At 41.6% G+C, this 23640-nt stretch overlaps 1 protein-coding gene across 1 annotated transcript in view; it reads right to left on the bottom strand.

The window, feature by feature from the left end:
• Window positions 1–23640, bottom strand: part of pcca (propionyl-CoA carboxylase subunit alpha) — a 165589-nt gene that overhangs the window by 51970 nt on the left and 89979 nt on the right. Inside the window, exons 9-13 of the mRNA XM_034184973.1 lie at window positions 22241–22319; window positions 17240–17342; window positions 13311–13405; window positions 2167–2317; window positions 1574–1717 (exon numbers count right to left, since the gene is read on the bottom strand). Of these exons, the coding sequence (XP_034040864.1) occupies window positions 1574–1717; window positions 2167–2317; window positions 13311–13405; window positions 17240–17342; window positions 22241–22319 (572 nt within the window). The remainder of the gene's footprint in view (window positions 1–1573; window positions 1718–2166; window positions 2318–13310; window positions 13406–17239; window positions 17343–22240; window positions 22320–23640) is intronic.

The following is a 23640-nucleotide window of genomic DNA, read 5'->3' as shown; positions in this document are numbered from 1 at the left end:
CTCGTGTGTCATACATCACACTGACAAAGTGAGGAACCTTGGGGTCATTTTGGATCCTATGTTGTCCTTTGACCTCCACATTAGTGATATTACGAGGATTGCTTTCTTCCACCTGTGAAATATAGCAAGATTCGTCCCATCCTGTCTATGGCTGATGTTGAGACCCTGATCCATGCGTTTATCTCTTCTAGATTAGACTACTGCAATGTTCTATTTTCTGGTTTACCGCAGTCCAGCATTAGGGGTCTCCAAAAGTTCTGTTGCCAGACTTTTATACAGGAAGCAAAAAGTTTGACCACACACCCATTTTGGTGTCTCTTCACTGGCTTCCTGTCCCTGTGAGATCAGATTTTAAGGTTCTGCTACTAGCCTATAAAATTATTCACGGAGTGGAACCTCCTTACCGAGCTGACCTAATTAAACCCTACGTACCGGCCCAAGATTTGCGTTCTCAGTGTGTAAGACTACTTTGTGTCCGTAGGGTGAATAAAAAGTATGCGGATCACAGAGCTTTCTCTTATCGTGCCCCTGTTCTGTGGAATGATCTCCCCGCATCAATAAAACAGTCAGATTCTGTAGAGACTTTCAAGTCCAGACTTAAGATGCATCTATTCTCCCTCCTGTATGACTAGCCTATTGGTGTAGTATGGAACTATGCTTCCTGTCCTTTTAAATTCATTTTATTTAACAACAGGTCTCAGCCTCACTACATCTAATTTCTGAGTCTGTTGGTGAAGCTCAGTTCTAGCTGCTGGTGATCACCTTAGTATCCTCTGCTTCTCTGTTGATTTACTGCTGGTGAACTCATAGCTTAGGTGTAGTTATTTCAGGCCAACTGATTCTGCTCTTTTTCTCTCTGTCTGAGGCACTGAGGAGACCTTCAATGGATGCTGGCTGTGCACCCCAGAATATGGGACTGATCCCAGGAAGCCCTACTTTTTCAAGACCTACCTATTCAACCACCTGAGGACCCAAGATGGACTGCTATTTGATTCATTTAAGGACTTTATTTTTGTTGCTCTTCTGTTTCTTTTTCTGTTTTCTATGTCTTCTGCTTGTAAAGAAATTCTTGCAAACTTTGTCAAAACCTTGTAACTTTTAGAATGGTCTAAGCAGAGGGTCGCCCCTTTGAGTCTTGTCTGCTTGAGGTTTCTTCCTCAGATCATCAAAGGGAGTTTCTCCTTACCACTGTTGCCTGTGTGCTTGCTCTGGGGGGTTGGTGAAATTAGACTTTACTCATGTGAAGCCCCTTGAGGCAGTTTTGTTGTGATTTGGCGCTATATAAATAAAATAAATTGAAATGAAATTGATGATCCCGAGAACCTGCATTGGGCACCTTTGCTCCTTACAAAAACAAAATCAGCAGGATGCATGATCAACATAATCAATAAAAGCTTTATCTTCATCTAATTTTAAAAGGAGATTAATACAACCATGGAGAGGTCAAAGATGTTCCAGAAAAGTAAGAAATGGCAGTGGAGTCGAACTGCTGACCTAAAGTGAACGCATTACTGAACAACTCAAACATCTAGACTGGAAGCTGGACCTCTGACTCTCTGACGGACAGACGTACCTCAGCATAGACACGACTTTCAATGGCCCAGCCATTTATTGGGATGTCTTCCTGTTTGTGCTGCAGCTGGTAACCCTTAGCAATCCGGATCATCTGCTCCACCAAGTCCAGCCCAGTAATACACTCTGTAATTGGATGCTCCACCTGGGGTCAACGTTCAACCAGAGAAGACAGACTTCACTGAAAACACACTTGTACCCTTGGAGTTAAAATACAGTTTCACATTTATGAGGATTCTTAACAAAAAAGAAAAACAGCTCCACATATGCTGCCTATGAAACACAGTATAAACTGATGAGGACGTGGTATGTCTTCATGGACAGTAGATTAGATTAGACAGAACTTTATTGATCCCTTGGGAAGACTCCCTTAGGGAAATTGAGGTTCCAGCAGCATTGTATAGCAGCACACAAGGTAAGAAGCACACAGAGTATCCAATGTAACAATAAAAAAGAATTTGCAAAATGTAAATACACAACATAAATACCAGACATACTGATCAATACTGGTTTATAGGCTACTACTGCTCCTCTACTACTTATCTTTTGGGCACGCTTACAGTTGTCAGCACACCCAAACAGCTTTGCACTGACCTGGAGACGCGTGTTCATTTCCAGGAAATAGAAGTTTCTCTTTGAATCCACTAGAAACTCCACCGTCCCAGCTGAGGAATAGTGGACAGCCTTGGCTAACTGAACTGCCTGTTCACCCATGGCCTTTCGTGTAACTGGATCCAAGAAGGTACTGGATACAAGATGATATTGGACACATGAAATCACAACAGAATGTCACTACTTCAGATTTAGGCATCAACAAAAACAAAACAAACAAACAAAAAGACACAACCAGACCACCTTAGACCTTAAAGGAAGCCTTGTGGGACACACACTTTGTGTGTGTGTGTGTGGGGGGGGGTGTTAGATTAACTCATGTACATGTGCATGCAGCCAATAACAGAATATATATATATATATATTAATCCGCTACCCGCGAATTATCGAAGATAATGTTTTCATTATCAGATTAGCTTTTCAGATCACTTTGAAAACCATTATCGGACTCATTATCTTCCGATAAGTTTTGGTCCGATCATTTTTAGACCGCTAACGTATTTTTGCAGACGTGGTAACCAAAGCTGAATAGTTACAAACATTTATGAAATCTAAAATCAGCTGAGTACCTACCTGTTAAATGTTTTGTAGTAGATGTGCAGTTCTATCCTCCATAAACAGAGGAGAGCTGGTTCTAGAAGAAACCGCTCTATCCTCTACAGACAAAGGAGAACTGGTCACAGAAAAGAAAAAAAAGGCTCATTTCTTTTGACACCATACTGATACACTGGCAATATCACCCAAGTCATCCAGAGGCATACAGTTTTAACTTATGCTTAAAATTTTAACCAAACTAATTTCGGAAAAGTTATTTAACCCCTTAACGCCTATTGTCACATATATGCTACAATATTTGACTCAAATATGCAACATACCAAATTGACCAGTATGCCTGTTGTCGAAAATTTTCAACATACCAGTATTATTATTATAAGATTATAACATCAATTATTACCAAAATACCAAAATTACTATTTATTTTTTGTGCAAAAGTGAAATTAATAATCTCAACATTATTTACCATCTACTTAAAAGCAAAAACACACACAAAACATTTTTTTTATATACAGCTATATACACTCAACAAAAATATAAACGCAACACTTTTGGTTTTGCTCCCATTTCATATGAGATGAACTCAAAGATCTAAAACTTTTTCCACATACACAATATCACCATTTCCCTCAAATATTGTTCACAAACCAGTCTAAATCTGTGATAGTGAGCACTTCTCCTTTGCTGAGATAATCCATCCCACCTCACAGGTGTGCCATATCAAGATGCTGATTAGACACCATGATTAGTGCACAGGTGTGCCTTAGACTGCCCACAATAAAAGGCCACTCTGAAAGGTGCAGTTTTATCACACAGCACAATGCCACAGATGTCGCAAGATTTGAGGGAGCGTGCAATTGGCATGCTGACAGCAGGAATGTCAACCAGAGCTGTTGCTCGTGTATTGAATGTTCATTTCTCTACCATAAGCCGTCTCCAAAGGCGTTTCAGAGAATTTGGCAGTACATCCAACCAGCCTCACAACCGCAGACCACGTGTAACCACACCAGCCCAGGACCTCCACATCCAGCATGTTCACCTCCAAGATCGTCTGAGACCAGCCACTCGGACAGCTGCTGAAACAATCGGTTTGCATAACCAAAGAATTTCTGCACAAACTGTCAGAAACCGTCTCAGGGAAGCTCATCTGCATGCTTGTCGTCCTCATCGGGGTCTCGACCTGACTCCAGTTCATCGTCGTAACCAACTTGAGTGGGCAAATGCTCACATCCGCTGGCGTTTGGCACGTTGGAGAGGTGTTCTCTTCACGGATGAATCCCGGTTCACACTGTCCAGGGCAGATGGCAGACAGCGTGTGTGGCGTCGTGTGGGTGAGCGGTTTTCTGATGTCAATGTTGTGGATCAAGTGGCCCATGGTGGCGGTGGGGTTATGGTATGGGCAGGCGTCTGTTATGGACGAAGAACACAGGTGCATTTTATTGATGGCATTTTGAATGCACAGAGATACCGTGACGAGATCCTGAGGCCCATTGTTGTGCCATACATCCAAGAACATCACCTCATGTTGCAGCAGGATAATGCACGGCCCCATGTTGCAAGGATCTGTACACAATTCTTGGAAGCTGAAAATGTCCCAGTTCTTGCATGGCCGGCATACTCACCGGACATGTCACCCATTGAGCATGTTTGGGATGCTCTGGACCGGCGTATACGACAGCGTGTACCAGTTCCTGCATATATCCAGCAACAGATGTGTTGCACTGCATGAGGCAAATGGTGGTCACACCAGATACTGACTGGTATCCCCCCCAATAAAACAAAACTGCACCTTTCAGAGTGCCTTTTATTGTGGGCAGTCTAAGGCACACCTGTGCACTAATCATGGTGTCTAATCAGCATCTTGATATGGCACACCTGTGAGGTGGGATGGATTATCTCAGCAAAGGAGAAGTGCTCACTATCACAGATTTAGACTGGTTTGTGAACAATATTTGAGGGAAATGGTGATATTGTGTATGTGGAAAAAGTTTTAGATCTTTGAGTTCATCTCATACAAAATGGGAGCAAAACCAAAAGTGTTGCGTTTATATTTTTGTTGAGATTCAGGCATTAAGGGGTTAAATTAACGTCACGTCTGAGGTTTTATAAAGTGAAAATTTCAGATATATATGTTTTAGTTTTAAGTAATTCACTAATTTTGAAGGTTTAGGTTGGACATGCTGTGTCCAGGTGCATCATGGGTACTCTCAGTACATTCATGACAGACGAAATGCATTTGAGACTCTGATCAGGCTCCACATGGACAACAGCATTAAACTCTTAGTATATTGTGCCTAAAACTCTTTATATACATTGGTATATAGGTTTATATACATTGTTAATGTGTTTGTTTATGTAAAAATGCCAGAAGCAGCTCAGGTTGCTTCTGCATTATTTTTAATTGGAATCATAGCAATCGATTCCTGTTTGCTATGTAGAGTCCTGTTTATGTTAAACACTGTCTGTCGTCTTTGTTCCAGAGTAATATATATAAGATTTCAGTTTGCATTTATTAAATTCCACGCAGTTTAAATGTAGCAGACACGGATTATCTGGCATTTTGTTTTGGCAAGTTTTCCACGGTCTCTACTGCAATCTACTGGCCAGTAGTGTTCATGACAGTATTCGCCCTAAAGCTGGGCAGACACTGTACAATATTTTCAATTGTTGTATTCGGCTCCAGCTCGAACTGTACGACAAAACCGTGCGGTGTAAATGTTCAGAGCGCACGATTTATGTTGTCACACTGTACGGCCCTGATGCTGATGCAATCTGACCGCTCACATGTACGTTCAAAAACCACACGTCAGACACGTTTCCAGAAGCAAAATGTAAACAGAAGCTTTTTTTTCAAACTTATTTACATTTCTTATTTTTACAAAAACTCTCAATGGGGAGACATCAAAGTTAAAAAAAAAAAAAATAAAAACAATACAAGACTTTACCTGAGTTAAAGAAAGGGGGGAAAAAGAAACAGAAGCTGCTCTCCCAAAGAGATGATCACTGTTTATGCTCACTCCGGTTGTTTGCACAGACACAGTGCGAGAGGTTGGACGCTTGTAGCTCTCAGCAGCGGGATACCCTCACGACGGCTGACCAGAATATCAAACAGGTTTGATTTTCATCCGACCATACGATGCTGATCAGGAGGGTCGTTGTGAGATGTTAAACGCAGCTCGTTACTCCATGTTACTAAACGATGCAGGACGCGGGATTAACCTGAAACTCGGCGCGATCCAAAAAATTCTCGCACGAGTGAAAAAATCAGCTGAAAAGGGCCAAAACTCGCACAGTGTAAACCCAGCTTAAGTACTGAGTGTCTGGGCACCAGTAGATCATGGCAGTGTCCTATTTATTTTGACACCAGTTATATCAGACGGTTATCAAAGGATTCAAGGATTCAAAAGAATTTTATTGTCATTTGCACATAGGAACATGTTCCCTGCACAATGAAATGTGTTTACTGCATTTTACCCATCCTAAATGCCAGTTAGGAGCAGAGGTCGCCTTTTTGCGCCCGGGGACCAGCTCCAGATGTACATCCCTGCCTTAGGTCACGAGCAGGACTGAGCAAACCTTGACCGGCCTCATGACAAACAGACAACACACACATAACACACACAACACACATTATCCGGCCCGGAACATGAACACATATAAAGCACACACAAGGTAAAAATTGGGAAGAAAAACCTCCAGTGCTGCTGTGTTGAACCACGCAGCAGCCCTGAAGAAAAAAAAAAACCATCGCACAGATAACAATAACAATCACACAAAAACAGACAGCCGCGACTTGAATGTGTCCAGTGTTCAGACAGACAGCCTGGAAGGCCGCCCTTGGCGCCATCAACAGCCCTATCTGTCCATCCTGGGGGGGAGGGGAGCTCCCAGTCCTGAATCAGTCCACCAGAGTCTCAAGGTCCCACAGTCAACATCTCAGGACTGGGAGGAGACAGAGAGGCGGGGAAGACAAGGACAAGGAAGTGAGGCATCAGAAGTGTTCTTCTTCGGAGGAGGATTTTATCCCAGCGGCCTTGAAGAGCAGCTGGTGTTTGGGAACCAAATAGATATCCAGATTAGCAGACGCCTGAAAGATTCCACAGTCTGAAACAGAGTGGCTTCCAATACATCTGAATAGAGAAGAGGAGATGTGGTCATTACTGACGATCAAAGCGGTTTTCCAGTGCAGCCATTCTCCCCGAGATGGATTCCAATGTGCGGTTAACACCCGCCGACTGAGCTGACACTGCCCTTCCAATCGAATCAATCATGTGGGGCAGCCTGGACGGGTCAATTAGTGCCACTTCCACCTTCTTAATTTTCCGGTAAACCAGTGCTATGGCCGCTCCACACAGCAGAAACCCAGTCACCACAGCTCCAAATAAGTAGACATCTTCAACGTCCTCCACAGACAACGTGTACAGGCACATGACTTGCCACCTCTTCCAACTATCCATCACGTACCCCACCACATGTGTCCCGGCAGGACAGGTCGGGTCCTCTGCTCCCGAGTGTCTTGTAGAAAAAATACTTGATCAGATCCATTTTGTTGTTTTCCAGAAGAGCAGAGCTGGCAGCCTCACAGACAACACGCTACAGAAGCAGGAAAGATAAGAGGGAGGAAAAATATGGACCGTCTCGACCGAGAGCAAGAAGGCAAAAAACAAAATAAAAAATTACAACTTGGCTTTTTTTTTTTTTTTTTTTTTTTGGAAAATGCCTTTTTTTTTTACAAATAAAAATATGGCATATTTTACAAAAGCACATTTATGTTATGTGGGCCGCTGAAGAGGAGGTACTGCTGGCCCACCACCACCAGAGGGCGTCCTGCTTGGAGTGCAGGCTCCAAGCACGAGAGGGCGCCAGACCCAGAGGAAGTGACAGCTGTCACTCATCGCACCAGCTGTCACTCATCTACACCAGTACATAAGCCGGACTGCAACTCCACCTCCCCGCCGAGAAATCGACTACCATTGGAAAGGTAATTTCTCTGCTGACAGACACTTTGTGTGTAATAACCTGAACTTCTATTGCAGCCGTTTTCCTGGAGTGTTGCCTTATCTGGAGGATTGGCGTTTGGTGTGACAGCGACGACTTCGCCTCACACCCCAACCCAGATAAGTGGTTGACCAGGAGCTGCACGAGTGTGTGTGATTGGAGGTGGAGGTGCTCCCTCCTAACTGTGTTTGGACTGTGGATTACTGAGTGTGCGGACTCACACTCATACATCTTATCTCTGCTTTCTGCCAGCAGTACCAGGGTCGACAGCCGAAGACAGAGGCCACCTGGGACTCGGACTTGGCGGCTCCGGTGTTCTTCAGGCCGTTGGTGGTGGAAGCCGTGTGGGATGCGGCTTCTCTCTCGTCGGGGGTCTTCTATCTTCGAGCCTGCCCACACGTCACCTGGTGTTAATTGACTGTGCAAATTCTGTGAATTTAGTTGTGTATTATCACAACATTAAATTGTTACTTTTTGGCTTACTCACTGTCCGTTCATTTGCGCCCCCTGTTGTGGGTCCGTGCTACGACACCTTCACAACAATTTATCTGTAAACACCAACACACAACACACCTCACATTAACGTGCTGGTTTTTACATAGAATGAATGAGTCAACCAATCAGTGTTACCGGAGGCAAATTTTACCCATAATCCTTTGGCATCTGTCTGTGTTTTTTACAAAACTTCAGAATTAGTGCATTATTCAACATTAAAAGATACATGTTATATTTTAACTTTATACAAATGACAGAACTGACATTAATGGAGTTATTCTATCAATATTAATTTTATTTATAAACCAAACCATAAGTCAGTACTGCTTTATTTTCCAAGACCTCCACCTCACACATGTCCCTGTAGTTGGCACACACTCTCTGGTACCGTTTTTTAAATATGGGGACCACCACCCCAGTTCGGGACTCCTTAGGCACTGTCCCAGACCTCAACGCAATGTCACATAAATCAGAAAAATAAAACTACAGATTTTCCTCTGTTTGAAAAAAATAATATTCTGCGTCATTATTTTTATAGGATCAAAGCAGGTTTTTTCCTTGCATTTTCCATATTGTATGAAATGTTTAGAATTCAGAGTTGTAGAACTAATCTGGAGTATTACATGATGTCACCTTGGTTTCAAGCAAATATAATAATAATAATAATAATAATAATAATAATAATAATAATAAAAAACATACTGCCAAGCCAAGAGAGAAGGTGCTGGGAAGATGAAACTCAGCACTGAAGAATATCTGAAAGAAGCGTCAGTCAGAGACTGAAAATTCAGGTGAGTCGTTATTTGTATGTGAAACTGCTTAGATATGTACATGCATAGCATGTTAAAATATTAATCTAAGATATCAAGAGTTTGCATGCCCAAAGCACTTTAGAACTGATTTTACCACTTTTTATGTTGTTGAGTTTGTGAAAGACACAGCGGCAGGCAGTACATTGCACCCAAAAGCATTTTACTTGTTTAATTACATGCAATGTGATGCTCCTGTCTTTGTACCTTACCCGTTCAAAACAAGGGGTGTGCCTCTAGCCCTATGAATTGAGACACCCCTCCACCTTAGGAGAAAAAAAAACTGCCCGTGTCAAACTGCTGTCTTCACTGTTTGTTAACATGGCAACCGAAATGCAACTTGTTGCAGTCACCTGTTTGCTCTTTTTATTTTCTCGCCTTTCTGCTTAAATGCAAAGAAATAGAAGAAGTCGCAGATTTCTTTGATGCATCGCAATCATGTCATGTTAATTTAATTAATTTGTCATTTATAATAATAATAAATACTATTAATAATTAATTAGTAATTAATTAATGTTAATAATACTAATACTAATTAATCAATAATAGTAATAATTAATATTGTTTTATTAGTCATTAATTGAATGATTATTATTCTAATTACTAATTAATTACTAATTAATTACTAAACACATATATATATATAATATATAATATATCAGTCTGTGTGGAATGAATGTATACATTATACAAGTTTGACTTTTTGAATGGAATGACTGAAATAAAACTTTTTCATGATATTCTAATTATATGTCCAGCACCTGTATGTATGTTATGGGCTGCATCTAGTTCTGTTAACCTTATATTTCTTTTTCAAATTCTCCCATTTTTTGCATCCAGCCCTATTTCCTTTAGAAATTTCCTTGACAAATAATATCAGTCTGTTAGGACGTCAGGTTGTGTGTTACACATGTGTGTGTAGATATTTTCCAACTTACTCCCATTGATAAAACTTCTCATTTTCTTATTAGGAGTCGAGTGTGTTCAGGGCTCCATGTTTGTTTACTAAATACACACACGTGTTACAGACCTTGAAATCCAACAGCAGGGGGCGCTATTATCCAAAGATTTATGAACATACAAATTAACCTGCTTATCCTTTGTCATGATTTTCTCCTTTGTGAGATATAAAAGTGTCTTATCATAGCATTCGTGTGTATGTGCATTATAACGCCTGAGCGCACGAGCGAAGTTACCATATTCTTCAGAACGACAATATACGCAACATGCATCCAACAGCAGACATTTTACTGTCACAGACAACTGCCTGTAAAGTCTTTTGGCAAGTTCTAATTTTCTAAAAACTGTAATTTGTAATGAAAGCCGTTTCATTTGTGCAGCTCTCGGCGCCATGTTTGTTTCTGTGGAGACAGCTGTAAGCTCCTCCTACCCCTCCAAATGGAGTGTGCATCCAGATTCACTCCAAACGGAGGGGTTTGAAGCCCTCTGCCTACCCCGCTGTCTCGCTACAAAAAGAGAATTAAGACGCCCCTCTGTCTCGCGTGCCCGCGCAAAACGGAGGGGAAGAATTCAGATTCAGCATTTGAACTGTCATGAACACTACTGGCCAACAGATGGCAGTAGAGACCTTGAAAACTTGCCAAAACAAAATTCCAGATAATTTGCATCTGCTACATTTAAGATGCGTGGAATTTAATACATGCAAACTGAATTTCAGACAGCTTATATATATTACTCTGGAACAAAGATGACAGACAGTGTTTGACATAAGCAGGACTCTAATAACAAACAGGAATCGATTGCAATGATTCCAATTGAAGATAATGGAGAAGCAACCTGAGCTTCTTCTAGCACTTTTACATAAAACAAACACAATAACATCTATAAACCCAGAGAATATATTCACAAGAGTTTTAGGCACAATAGACAAAGGGTTTAATGCTGTTGTCCGCGTATGGAGCCTGATCAGAGCGTCTCAAATGCATTTCTTCGTGAATGTACCGAGATTACCCATAATACACTGCTGGGCACAGCATGTCCATACTAAAACCTTCAAAATCAGTGCATGACTTTAAAACTAAAACATATATCTGATATTTTCACGTTATAAAATTTCAGACGTGACGTTAATTTAAATAACTTGTCCGAAATTAGTTTGGTTAAAATTTTAACCATAAGTTAAAACTGGATGCCTCTGGATGACTTGGGTGATATCGTCAGCGTATCAGTATGGGGTCAAAAAATGTGAGCTTTTTCTTTTCTATGACCAGTTCTCCTCTGTTTGCAGAGGATAGAACTGCACATCTACTACAAAACATTTAACAGGTAGGTAATCAACTGATTTTAGACTTCATAAATGTTTGTAACTGTTAAGCTTTGTTCACCACGCCTGTAAAAATATGTTAGTGGTCCAAAAATTATCGGACCAAAATTATTGCAAGATAATTGGTCCGATGATGGTTTTCAAAGTTATATGAAAAGCTAAACCGATAATGAAAATATTATCTTTGATAATTAGCGGTTAGCGGAACTGTGCCCACCACTGTATATAGCCAAAGTATTGTAATATATACATACATACACACAGCTATATCTATCTATCTAACTAATATACAGTGAGGAAAATAAGTATTTGAACACCCTGCAATTTTGCAAGTTCTCCCACTTAGAAATCATGGAGGGGTCTGAAATTTTAATATCTTAGGTGCACGTCCACTGTGAGAGACATAATCTAAACAAACAAACAAAAAAAAAAAATCCAGAAATCACAATAAATGATTTTTTAATATTTATTTGCATTTTATTGCATAAAATAAGTATTTGAAGAGCTACCAACCAGCAAGAATTCTGGCTCTCACAGACCTGTTAGTTTTTCTTTAAGAAGCCCTCTTATTCTGCACTCTTTACCTGTATTAATTGCACCTGTTTGAACTTGTTACCTGTATAAAAGACACCTGTTCACACACTCAATCAATCACACTCCAACCTGTCCACCATAGCCAAGACCAAAGAGCTGTCTAAGGACACCAGGGACAAAACTGTAGACCTGCACAAGGCTGGGATGGACTACAGGACAACAGGCAAGTAGCTTGGTAGAAGACAACAACTGTTATGATTATTTATTAGAAAGTGGAAGAAACACAAGATGACTGTCAATCTCCCTTGGTCTGGGATTCCATGCAAGATCTGACTTTATGGGGTAAGGATGATTCTGAGAAAGCTCAGAACTACACAGGAGGACCTGGTCAATGACCTGAAGAGAGCTGGGACCACAGTCACAAAGATTACATTAGTAACACATGATGCTGTCATGGTGTACAATCCTGCAGGGCAGCAAGGTCCTCAAGCCAGCACATGTCCAGGCCCGTTTGAAGTTCACCAGTGACCATCTGGATAATCCAGAGGAGGCATGGGAGAAGGTCATGTGGTCAGATGAGACCAGAATAGAGCTTTTTGGAATCAACTCCACTTACCATGTTTAGAGGATGAGAACAACCCCAAGAAAACCATCCCAACCGTGAAGCATGGGGGTGGAAACATCATACTCTGGGGGTGCTCTTCTGCAAACGGGACAGGATGACTGCACCGTATTGAAGGGAGGATGGATGGGGTCATGTATTGCGAGATTTTGGCAAACAACCTCCTTCCCTCAGTAAGAGCATTGAAGATGGGTCATGGCTGGGTCTTCAAGCATGACAATGACCCCAAACACACAGCCAGGGCAACTAAGGAGGGGCTCTGTAAGAAGCATTTCAAGGTCCTGGAGTGGCTTGGACAGTCTCCAGACCTGAACTCAATAGAAAATCTTTGGAGAGAGCTGAAACTCCAAACTTGAAAGATCTAGAGAAGATCTGTGTGGAGGAGTGAACCAAAATCCCTGCTGCAGTGTGTGAAAACCTGGTGAAAAACTACAGGAAACATCTGACCTCTGTAATTGCAAACAAAGGCTACTGTACCAAATATTAACACTGATTTTCACAGGTGTTCAAATACTTATTTGCAGCAGTAACATACAAATAAATTATTTAAAAAAAATTCATACATTGTGATTTCTGGATTTTTTTTTTTTTAGATTATGTCTCTCACAGTGGACATGCACCTAAGATGAAAATTTCAGACCCCTCCATGAGGGAGAACTTGCAAAATCACAGGGTGTTCAAAAACTTATTTTCCTCACTGTATGTGTGTGTATGTATGTATATATATATATATATATATATATATATACATACATACACACACACACACAAATAAAATTTCAGGAGATAAATCATCCCAGCCTGAACATTTTGCATTTTTCTCACTGACCTTGGAGCTTCTTCAACAACTTTTTGATTCCGCCTCTGGATGGAACACTCTCTCTCATTCAGCCACAGAGCATTACCGTGTTTATCAGCCAGCACCTGCAAACAAACAAGCAAAAAGTTATCCTCTGTTGTCCAGACAGCGGCTCCAGAATTCTCTCTACAGTGCATGGCTTACGTAGAGTATTCAAAGTGAGCTCAAGGCTCCACACTGCCCCCTAATGGTCACATTTTTTTAACAACTGCACATGCATTCATTAATTTTTGTTCCATTCGCTATTCCACAGTTGTGAATCTCACACCATCTCTCGGTCCGTGACTCACGCGAGAGGTCGGTTTCAGCAGAGTTCCGGTTCAGGGCACAGTGTAAAGACACCTCGTGAAGTCTGGACAACAAGACAACATCGGGGCACAGCAGAAGTCCATCACAGGTGCTACACCTCCTCTACATAACCCTCTCCACTTGGGAGAACATGTCATCATCATAATCACTCATGAACTCACTGGATCAACACCATCCCCGTCCTCGCTAGCCATTGTTTGCATGCGCTGTGAGACGTCAGAACTCTGCTGGCATCGCAGTGCATTCTGGGAAGCGCAGGGGGCCACCGGGGGGATTATGGGAAACGTTAAAGCAGCAAATGCTAATAATCATGGAGTGAGTTTCCTGTGAGATATGGACATAAGACTGTACAGGTGCAATAATTAGAATATCATGAAAAAGTTGATTTATTTCAGTAATTCCATTCAAAAAGTGAAACTTGTATATTATATTCATTCATTCCACATAGACTGATATATTTCAAGTGCTTATTTCTTTTAATTTTGATGACTTTATCTGACAACTAATGAAAATCCCAAATTCAGTATCTCAGAAAATGAGATTATGAAAAAAGACACCTGGTGTAAGACTCTAATCAGCTGATTAACTCCAAACACCTGCAAAGACCTTTAACTGGTCTCTCAGTCTGGTTCTGTGGGCGACACAATCACGGTGAAGACTGCTGACTGGACGTCTTGTCTGGGCTAAAGACAAAAAGGACTCTGGACTGCTGCTGAGTGCTCCAAAGTTATGTTCTCTGATCAAAGTACATTTTGCATCTTCTTTGGAAATCAAGGTCCCAGAGTCTGGAGGAAGAGAGGAGAGGCACAGAATCCACGCTGCTTGAGGTCCAGTGTAAAGTTTCCACAGTCAGTGATGGTTTGGGTGCTATGTCATCTGCTGGTGTTGGTCCACTGTGTTTTCTGAGGTCCAAGGTCAATGCGGCCGTCTACCAGGAAGTTGTAGAGCACTTCATGCTTCCTGCTGCTGACCAACTTTATGGAGATGCAGATTTCATTTTCCAACAGGACTTGGCACCTGCACACAGTGCCAAAGGTACCAGTACCTGGTTTAAGGACCATGGTACCCCTGTTCTTAATTGGCCAGCAAACTCACCTGACCTTTAACCCCACAGAAAATATACAGGGTATTGTGAAGAGGAAGATGTCACATGCCAGACCCAACAATGCAGAAGAGCTGAAAGTCACTATCAGAGCAACCTGGGCTCTCATACCACCTGAGCAGTGCCACAGACTGATCGACTCCGTGCCACGCCGCACTGCTGCAGGAATTCAGGCAAAGTGCTGGACATGTTCATACTGTTCATGTTCAGACTTTTCAGGTGGCCGACATTTCTAAAAATCCTTTTTTTGTATTGGTCTGAAGTAATATTCTAATTTTCTGAGATACTGAATTTGGGATTTTCATTAGTTGACAGTGATAATCATCAAAATTAAAAGAAATAAACATTTGAAATATACAGTTGTGCTCAAAAGTTTACATACCCCAGCAGAATGTTTGCTTTTTTGGCCATTTGTCAGAGAATATGAATGACAACACAAAACCTTTTTTTCCCTCATGGTTAGTGTTTGGGTGAAGCCATTTATTGTAAACAACTGTGTTTCCTCTTTTTAAATCAACATGACAAAAGAAACTACCCAAATGAACCTGATCCAAAGTTTACACACCCCTGTTCTTAATACTGTCTATTGCTCCCTTTAACATCAAGGACAACTTGGAGTCTTTTGTGGTGGTTGTGGACGAGGCTCTCTGAGGGTAAAGCTGCCACTGAATGAATATAATATACAAGTTTCACTTTTTGAATGGAATTGCTGAAATAAATCAACTTCTTCATGATATTCTCATTATATGACCAGCAACAGTATATCTATCCTGGACAGAGCCTGTGTGACGTCACCCACTGAGAGCTGGAACAGCCGAAATGACCCCCTTTTCTGGGCATCACCATGTTGAGAGCCCCGCATGCACTGTGAACTCATTAATGCATAAAGGGGCGGAGCATGGGTGACTCCATGTGTGACAAAACAAAGCCTGGACACACCCCTCTCTCTGAATCCAAACCACAAGAATCAGAATCAAATTTATTGGCAAGTAATTTTCAAATACAAGGAAGTTGATCTGGTGTCACTGGTGTATCAACAACAATAAAAGAAAATACTTCTATAAGAAGTAAAAGACTCAAATAGACAAACGGGCAAAGGTAAGTTTACTGTCAAACAGAGTGGCACAGGGCTGTGCAGGCCTGCAGATGAACAGTGCAGGGATGATCAGTCTGCACTTTGTGGGAGTGGGGGAGCAGGGCAAATGGGGGTCTCTGGCATTATTTACATTTCCAGCTGCGGATGGAAAGAAGCTGTTTTTGTGTTGTGAATTTTTAGTCCTGGTGGACTTCAGCCATGTGAGCCAGAGGGGAGGGTGACAAACAGGTTGTCCTCGGTGAGAGGGATCGGCCACTATCTTCCTTGCTGGCCGCAGGGCCCTGGAGGTGCAAAGGTCCTGTAGGGATGGCAGACTGCACTTGATCACCTTCTCTGCTGTGTGGATGATATACTGCAGTCTGCTCCTGTCCTTAGCAGTGGCAGCAGCGTACCAGATGGTGATGGAGGAGGAGATGATGAACTCAGTGATGGCACTGTAGAAGTTCTCCATCATTGTTTTTGGCAGGTTTAACTTCCTCAGCTGCAGAAAATACATCCTCTGCTGTGCTCTCTTGGTGAGTAAGATGGTGTTCAACTCCCACTTGAGGCCCCGGGTGATGGTGATCCCCTGGTAATGGAAGGACTCCACAATGGCGACTGGGGAGTCCCACAGGGTGATGGGAGTGGCCAAGACTGGGTTCTTTCGAATGTCAACAACCATCTCCACTGTCTTTATATTGTTCTGTTTGCACCAGGACACCAGGTGGTCAATCTCTCCTCTGTAGGCAGACTCGTCCCAATCAGAGATGAGTCCGATGAGGGTTGTATCGTCTGCAAACTTCAGGAGCTTTACAGACTGGTGACTGGGGGTGCAGTTGTTGGTGTACAGGGAGAAGAAAAGAGGAGAAAGAACGCAGCCTTGGGGGGAGTCAACATCTACATACTCCGCCTACCAAACAAAGGTAGTGCTGGTGGTGGAAATGCAAGCCAAGCCAGGCTTAACACTTCCGACCTGTACCATACTGACCCGGAGCGCTCGGTGGAAACAGTACTGTCAGCACATGCTGGTTAAGTTGTCATGTTACAGCTGCATAACTTACTCAACGTAGACAGTGTATTCGCCAAATTTTTTTAATAAGTTGACATATGCTGGCTAAATCAAGGTGTGACAGGTCCACACGTGTGTAGATGTTATGTTTCAAGGACAGCTGTTCCTATCAAGTGCCAGTAAATACATTCAACACAACGTAACCCAGTGGTGATACTGCACATAGTGACAAAACAACAACAAAAAAGGTGTTTTTAGTATTGTGTACTGTTCAATATTAAGCTCTTAATGTGACCTTAATTTACTCTAGTACTGAAGGAACATCATGAATAGACTAGTTAATTCAACAAACATGTAGAGCAATAAAAGTGCCATACAACACTACCGCAACCCACCCACTATACCTGTATCTCTATGTGTCGGGGCTTGTCTATGTATTTCTCAATGAGCAGTCTGTCATCTCCAAAGCTGGAAGCTGCCTCCTGAGATGAGAATCGAAAACCTTCCCTGGAATAGAACACAAATATTCAGAATTTTTAGTTGAGAGGCCTTGTAGTAGTACAAACAAGACAACTGGTAACAAGCAACAGCAGCCCCTCGCAACCACTGGGACCCTGGGATCAGCAAAAGGGCTTCAAAAGCAACTTGATGGGCATGTGTGTCTTCATTTTATTCATGGTAACATGGCCCAATATAAAACAATAATATCATAGCAACATGCGACACACCAGGGTTTTAGAGAAACAGCCCATAGTGACTGTTATACCCATATTTAACAAGGGGGCACTTGGTCATACCCTTGTCACCAATCACACTGCCTTCGTTACACTGATCAACTACTCACCAGTACAGGGATGAAGTGATCCTAAGCTCCCTGCTTTGATCATAGAGTTCATGGTGGGCCCACTCTTAAAATGGTGTTAAATGTAGGCTCAAGCAAACAGATGGTTGGCTCTGGGCCAAACTGCATTGGGCCGTCAATCCACTGCAAATATCAATGTTTCTGCCAAAGAAACTGTCCGACAAGGTGACACAGTAAGACTGAACGTGTTTCAACCAGGTGCAATGTGAGCAAGTTGACATAATATCAAGACACAGGTCCATTGTCTTTTGGTCATTGTGGGATGTCAGGATATCATCCACATAGAGGTTCTCCTCCAGGAATCTACATTCCTCCTCCTAGTAAGTAAACACTGGTAGCTGTGCAGTGTCTTGCATAAACCAGCTGTGCTGTGAATCTTGCAGGTTGATCACCAATGTTGACTCTTGTAATTGCATACTCACCTACTTCCTCATCCTGAGTGTCTGTCCATATCCATGAAGATTTATTCACCAGCCTTAAAGCTACACAGAATTGTCCATTTTCCTGATGTTTACCAGAGCTGCGTACTAGAGCTCAAACAACTAATCGAGTTAATCGATTATTAAAATAGCTGTCAACTAATTTAGTCATCGATTAATTGCTAAATAACTTTGTTTTACCGCAAATGTTTCGTTTCTTCCATATAATCAACCGAGCTTTGCTTTGAATCTTGAACCAATGAAGAAGTGCTTCGAGCTGCTGCTTCGTTGGTTTCATTTGTTTTATTTCGCTTTATCTTAATTTTTCTCCACTAAAACCCTAAAGAGCATATGTCTGTGAGGAATATTTACCTTTTTATGTTAAACTGACCTGTTATGGTCTTCTGAAACAGTTGATAGATGTATTTTATGCTAACGCCGAGGCTAATGCCTTAGCATGTCTATGGCGTTTTCAATGTTAAAGTTAGCATTAAGCTGCTGGCATTTCAGCATGTTTGTGCATTTGTCTTCTGTATAATAATTAATGGCTCAGCATTTGTTGTTGTAAAAGAGTCAAATGTATTACAAATATAATATTTTTTAATTTATTTTTATTTATATATTAATAATAATAGCAACAATAATAATAATACCTCTTTTTTCACCATATATTTTATAACATTTATATGTTTCAATGTTGTTTTATGGCAACTCAGCACTTTGATAAAGCAATGTCATTTGAAATACTTATTTTCATTTTTATTATAAACTGTTTTATTCTTTATTATTTTATATTTCAACAGCCAAGGGACATTTGATGATTTGTTGATTTTCAAGTATTTTAGGTTTTCAAATAATGTTGTGTTTTAAATAAAGTGATGGAAGGAGAGAAAAAATGTTTCCCTGGCACATTTTTAAAAAATTCCCCGCTAATCCGATTAATCGTGTCGAAACCCCATCAGATTCATCGATGATCCAAATAATCGTTTGTTGCAGCCCTACTGCATACACCCCGAGTAAGACTGCTCTTTCAGCAGAAGCTACTTCATGCTTAATTCTTTAATCTTTCAACTGCTGCCCGATACAAGGTGTTCTGGTGTTGGTACAGAGTGAGGATTTGACACACACCATACATGTCCTTTCTAGTTGTTTATACAACCCCTGGCAATAATTATGGAATCACCGGCCTCGGAGGATGATCATTCAGTTGTTTAATTTTCTAGAAAAAAAGCAGATCACAGACATGACACAAAACTAAAGTCATTTCAAATGACTACTTTCTGGCTTTAAGAAACACTGTAAGAAATCAGGAAAAATAATTGTGGCAGTCAGTAACGGTTACTTTTTTAGACCAAGCAGAGGGAAAAAAATATGGAATCACTCAATTCTGAGGAAAAAATTATGGAATCACCCTGTAAATTTTCATCCCCAAAACTAACACCTGCATCAAATCAGATCTCCTCATTAGTCTGCATCTAAAAAGGAGTGATCACACCTTGGAGAGCTGTTGCACCAAGTGGACTGACATGAATCATGGCTCCAACATGAGAGATGTCAATTGAAACAAAGGAGAGGATTATCAAACTCTTAAAAGAGGGTAAATCATCACGCAATGTTGGCAAAGATGTTGGTTGTTCACAGTCAGGTGTGTCTAAACTCTGGACCAAATACAAACAACATGGGAAGGTTGTTAAAGGCAAACATACTGGTAGACCAAGGAAGACATCAAAGCATCAAGACAGAAAACTTAAAGCAATATGTCTCAAAAATCAAAAATGCACAACAAAACAAATGAGGAACGAATGGGAGGAAACTGGAGTCAACGTCTGTGACCGAACTGTAAGAAACCGCCTAAAGGAAATGGGATTTACATACAGAAAAGCTAAACGAAAGGCATCATTAACACCTAAACAGAAAAAAACAAGGTTACAATGGGCTAAGGAAAAGCAATCGTGGACTGTGGATGACTGGATGAAAGTCATATTCAGTGATGAATCTGGAATCTGCATTGGGCAAGGTGATGATGTGGAACTTTTGTGCCGTTCCAATGAGATTTATAAAGATGACTGCCTGAAGAGAACATGTCAATTTCCACAGTCATTGATGATATGGGGCTGCATGTCAGGTAAAGGCACTGGGGAGATGGCTGTCATTACATCATCAATAAATGCACAAGTTTACGTTGATATTTTGGACACTTTTCTTATCCCATCAATTGAAAGGATGTTTGGGGATGATGAAATCATTTTTCAAGATGATAATGCATCTTGCCATAGAGCAAAAACTGTGAAAACATTCCTTGCAAAAAGACACATAGGGTCAATGTCATGGCCTGCAAATAGTCTGGATCTTAATCCAATTGAAAATCTTTGGTGGAAGTTGAAGAAAATGGTCCATGACAAGACTCCAACCTGCAAAGCTGATCTGGCAACAGCAATCAGAGAAAGTTGGAGCCAGATTGATGAAAAGTACTGTTTGTCACTCATTAAGTCCATGCCTCAGAGACTGCAAGCTGTTATAAAAGCCAGAGGTGGTGCAACAAAATACTAGTGATGTGTTGGAGCGTTCTTTTGTTTTTCATGATTCCATCATTTTTTCCTCAGAATTGAGTGATTCCATATTTTTTCCCTCTGCTTGGTCTATAAAAGTAACCGTTACTGACTGCCACAGTTTTTTTTTCCTGATTTCTTATAGTGTTTCTTAAAGCCAGAAAGTTGCCATTTGAAATGACTTTAGTTTTGTGTCATGTCTGTGATCTGCTTTTTTTTCTACAAAATTAAACAACTGAATGAACATCCTCAGAGGCCGGTGATTCCATAATTTTTGCCAGGGGTTGTAATCTCCCTGGTGAGTTTCTTTGCTGCTCCTCTTTCCACCTGTCCCGTATAAGCAGCTTGTCACTCCGGCTGCTTCCTTTACTTGTGTTCTGACCTTTGGCCTCCACCACATTCCTGTTGATAGGAAGAGACACTGAGCCCTGTATGCAAGGACATTTTGCAACCCAGTCTGGAGCATCACTGTGGGTATGTGCTGAAACATAGGCCAGGCCCTGCTTCATCATTTACACTTTTTAATGGCATCTCTTTTCCTCCTGGGTGTCAGTTATCACCACGACTTCCTCATCCTTAGTTTTGACACAGTATTTGTGAAAAGTGTCAGTGTGGCTTTGGTCAGTACTCTTAAGGATGACAAATGACATATGTGCCCGTTCTGGGAGCCGCACACTTCTGTTACTGTTAGACTGAGTGCAGCTTCTGATACCAGATGTCCCACGCGTCCCATGGAGGCTCATAAGAGTTGTGTGGCAGAAACTAAATGATACCTCAGGCACGGCAAAGGCCTGGAAGTGTCCTAATACCAGAGGAAAAGGATGCATCACATATCATTCAGTTCTGACCAATTTGCCTTCTCTGTGTTAAGGGGAAAACCTTTTTCAGAGTAGCATCACAAACATTGTCCTCCTACCTGGAAAGGAATAAGTACATTGATACTACATCTATACAGGAAGCAGAAATCCCAGGATTCTCTGGCTGCTTGGAACATACAAGCATGACCAGGCACCTGATCCAAACAGGTGAGAAGGATGAGAGAGACCTACGTGTGATCTTCCCTGACCTGGGCAATGCATCTGACAGGTGTCTACAGCGCTGAAAGGCTGAAACACCCGGTGATGCAACGGTACACTACAGGTCATATGATCTGTGCCCAACAGTCATGGCTGATCTAACCTAACTTGGTAATTTTTAAGATTGAGTACTCAGCAAAGTAACTATTAGTTACTTTGCTGAGTACTCAATCTTCAGACTAGCCAAATTAGATTAGTAATTACCTTATTAGTTACAATCAGCTGCTAATAAAGTAACTGTATAAAGTAACTAATAAATGTAACTGTGGCAACACTGATTATTACAACAGAAACTGTCAGACAAAAGTCATAAATGTGAGGACATAAGGTCAACATATAACAACAGAACAGTTTTTTATAAAGCCAGCAAAAAAAAAAAAAAAAAAATCCAACAATGAAAAAAACTTGTCAAGAGAAAAAAGTAAAATACAAAAATAAAATAAATAAAAAGTAGAACACAAGAGCTGCTACAATCTGAAGAAAGGACGTAGCAGAATACCTGGTTTCTTCATCATTCCAAGCAATTCTCATTCCTTTCCCGCCTCCTCCTGCAGATGCTTTGATCATCACTGGATAACCTAACACCAGAACATTTTGGACCGTCAGTACACATTAAACAGAGAGTACATCACAATATCATGACTGGAGGCACTGTACAGCTAAACCTTTTCTTTTTCACCACAGCGGACGGCACCCGCCCAGGGAGACAGCCATCCATCCCACACCTCTCTAAAGGAGTCATCGATCTACTGCAAGCAGGTGAAACATGGGAGTGTCCTTCTCCAGCCAATGGGGTCCTCAACACTGAGGCAACTATGTGCCGGATCATGGCAGAAAACACACCACATGGCCAAAATGTCTCACCTGACGCTCTTTTGCAAGGCAAGTCAAGTCAAATCAAGTCAAGTCTGGGAGCATGTGCTAGTGCCGCGACTTGCTACATCCATGAAACCGCCTTGGGTCCTGGATGACAACCTCCCAGGCAGAACACTGGTCCATCTGGTACATCTCTAAAATAGCCATCTACCTGCCACAGCCAGATGATGCATGGTCATCCCCTGGTCCTCTCCAAATACTGAGGTCCTCAACACTGAGGCGCCTGTGAGCTAGACACAGTAAAGGGCCTTTCAGACTGCACAGGCAGTGCGGCGGGAATGTCGCAAGCAGCTTGGGAGGCACACGCCCCACCCAGCCTTTTCATGGTCCAAAAAAATATAAATTCCTGCCAAGTGCTGTTTCTGAACCATCTATTCAGCAAAAAGTGACTCAGCTAGATACATTTACACCAGACCATGACACCGTCCCCCCCCATCACACCTTAAGCTTGTTTATGGTTGTCCATCTCCACAGATCCATAGTGACACGGACTCCTCTGTGTCAGTGCAAACCCTCTCTGTAGCTTGATGTGCACCTCCCAAAAAATTGAAACTACATGTTGAAACAATGGAGATTGCAAGGGCTGTGATTGGTCAGTTTCACTGGTTTCACATCTTCCTCTCCAGTCATATTTTAAAAGCTTTTGCAGTCCTCATGCTGATCACATTTCGATTATGGATCAGATAGAGGAATGTCTGGCAGAAAAGTCCACAAATACGACCAACTTTACAACACAGAGTCAAAAAAATTACAGACGCTGAAATGACCCACAATTCATGGAGGGAAATTGTACGTAACGTTAGTTTGGAGGTTGATGATTGTATAAAAAAGTGGAGCTCATACAGAAAAGGGGCTGGGGCAACCGACCAGGAACAGTAGCAGTGCAGGGGGAAAGAAAATCCCTGCTTTGTTCTTAATGTCGCGCCCCCTACTATTCACCAACATGGTGAGAACTTCAAAAGGGTCACGCCCACATCGACGTCAATGTGTAGCCACAGAGTTACAGAGTTGTAGAAGCATAAA

The sequence above is a fragment of the Thalassophryne amazonica genome, chromosome 13, assembly GCF_902500255.1.
Source record: "Thalassophryne amazonica chromosome 13, fThaAma1.1, whole genome shotgun sequence".
In the NCBI taxonomy this organism is placed as follows: domain Eukaryota; kingdom Metazoa; phylum Chordata; class Actinopteri; order Batrachoidiformes; family Batrachoididae; genus Thalassophryne; species Thalassophryne amazonica.
This window is presented reverse-complemented; position numbering and strand designations above follow the sequence as displayed.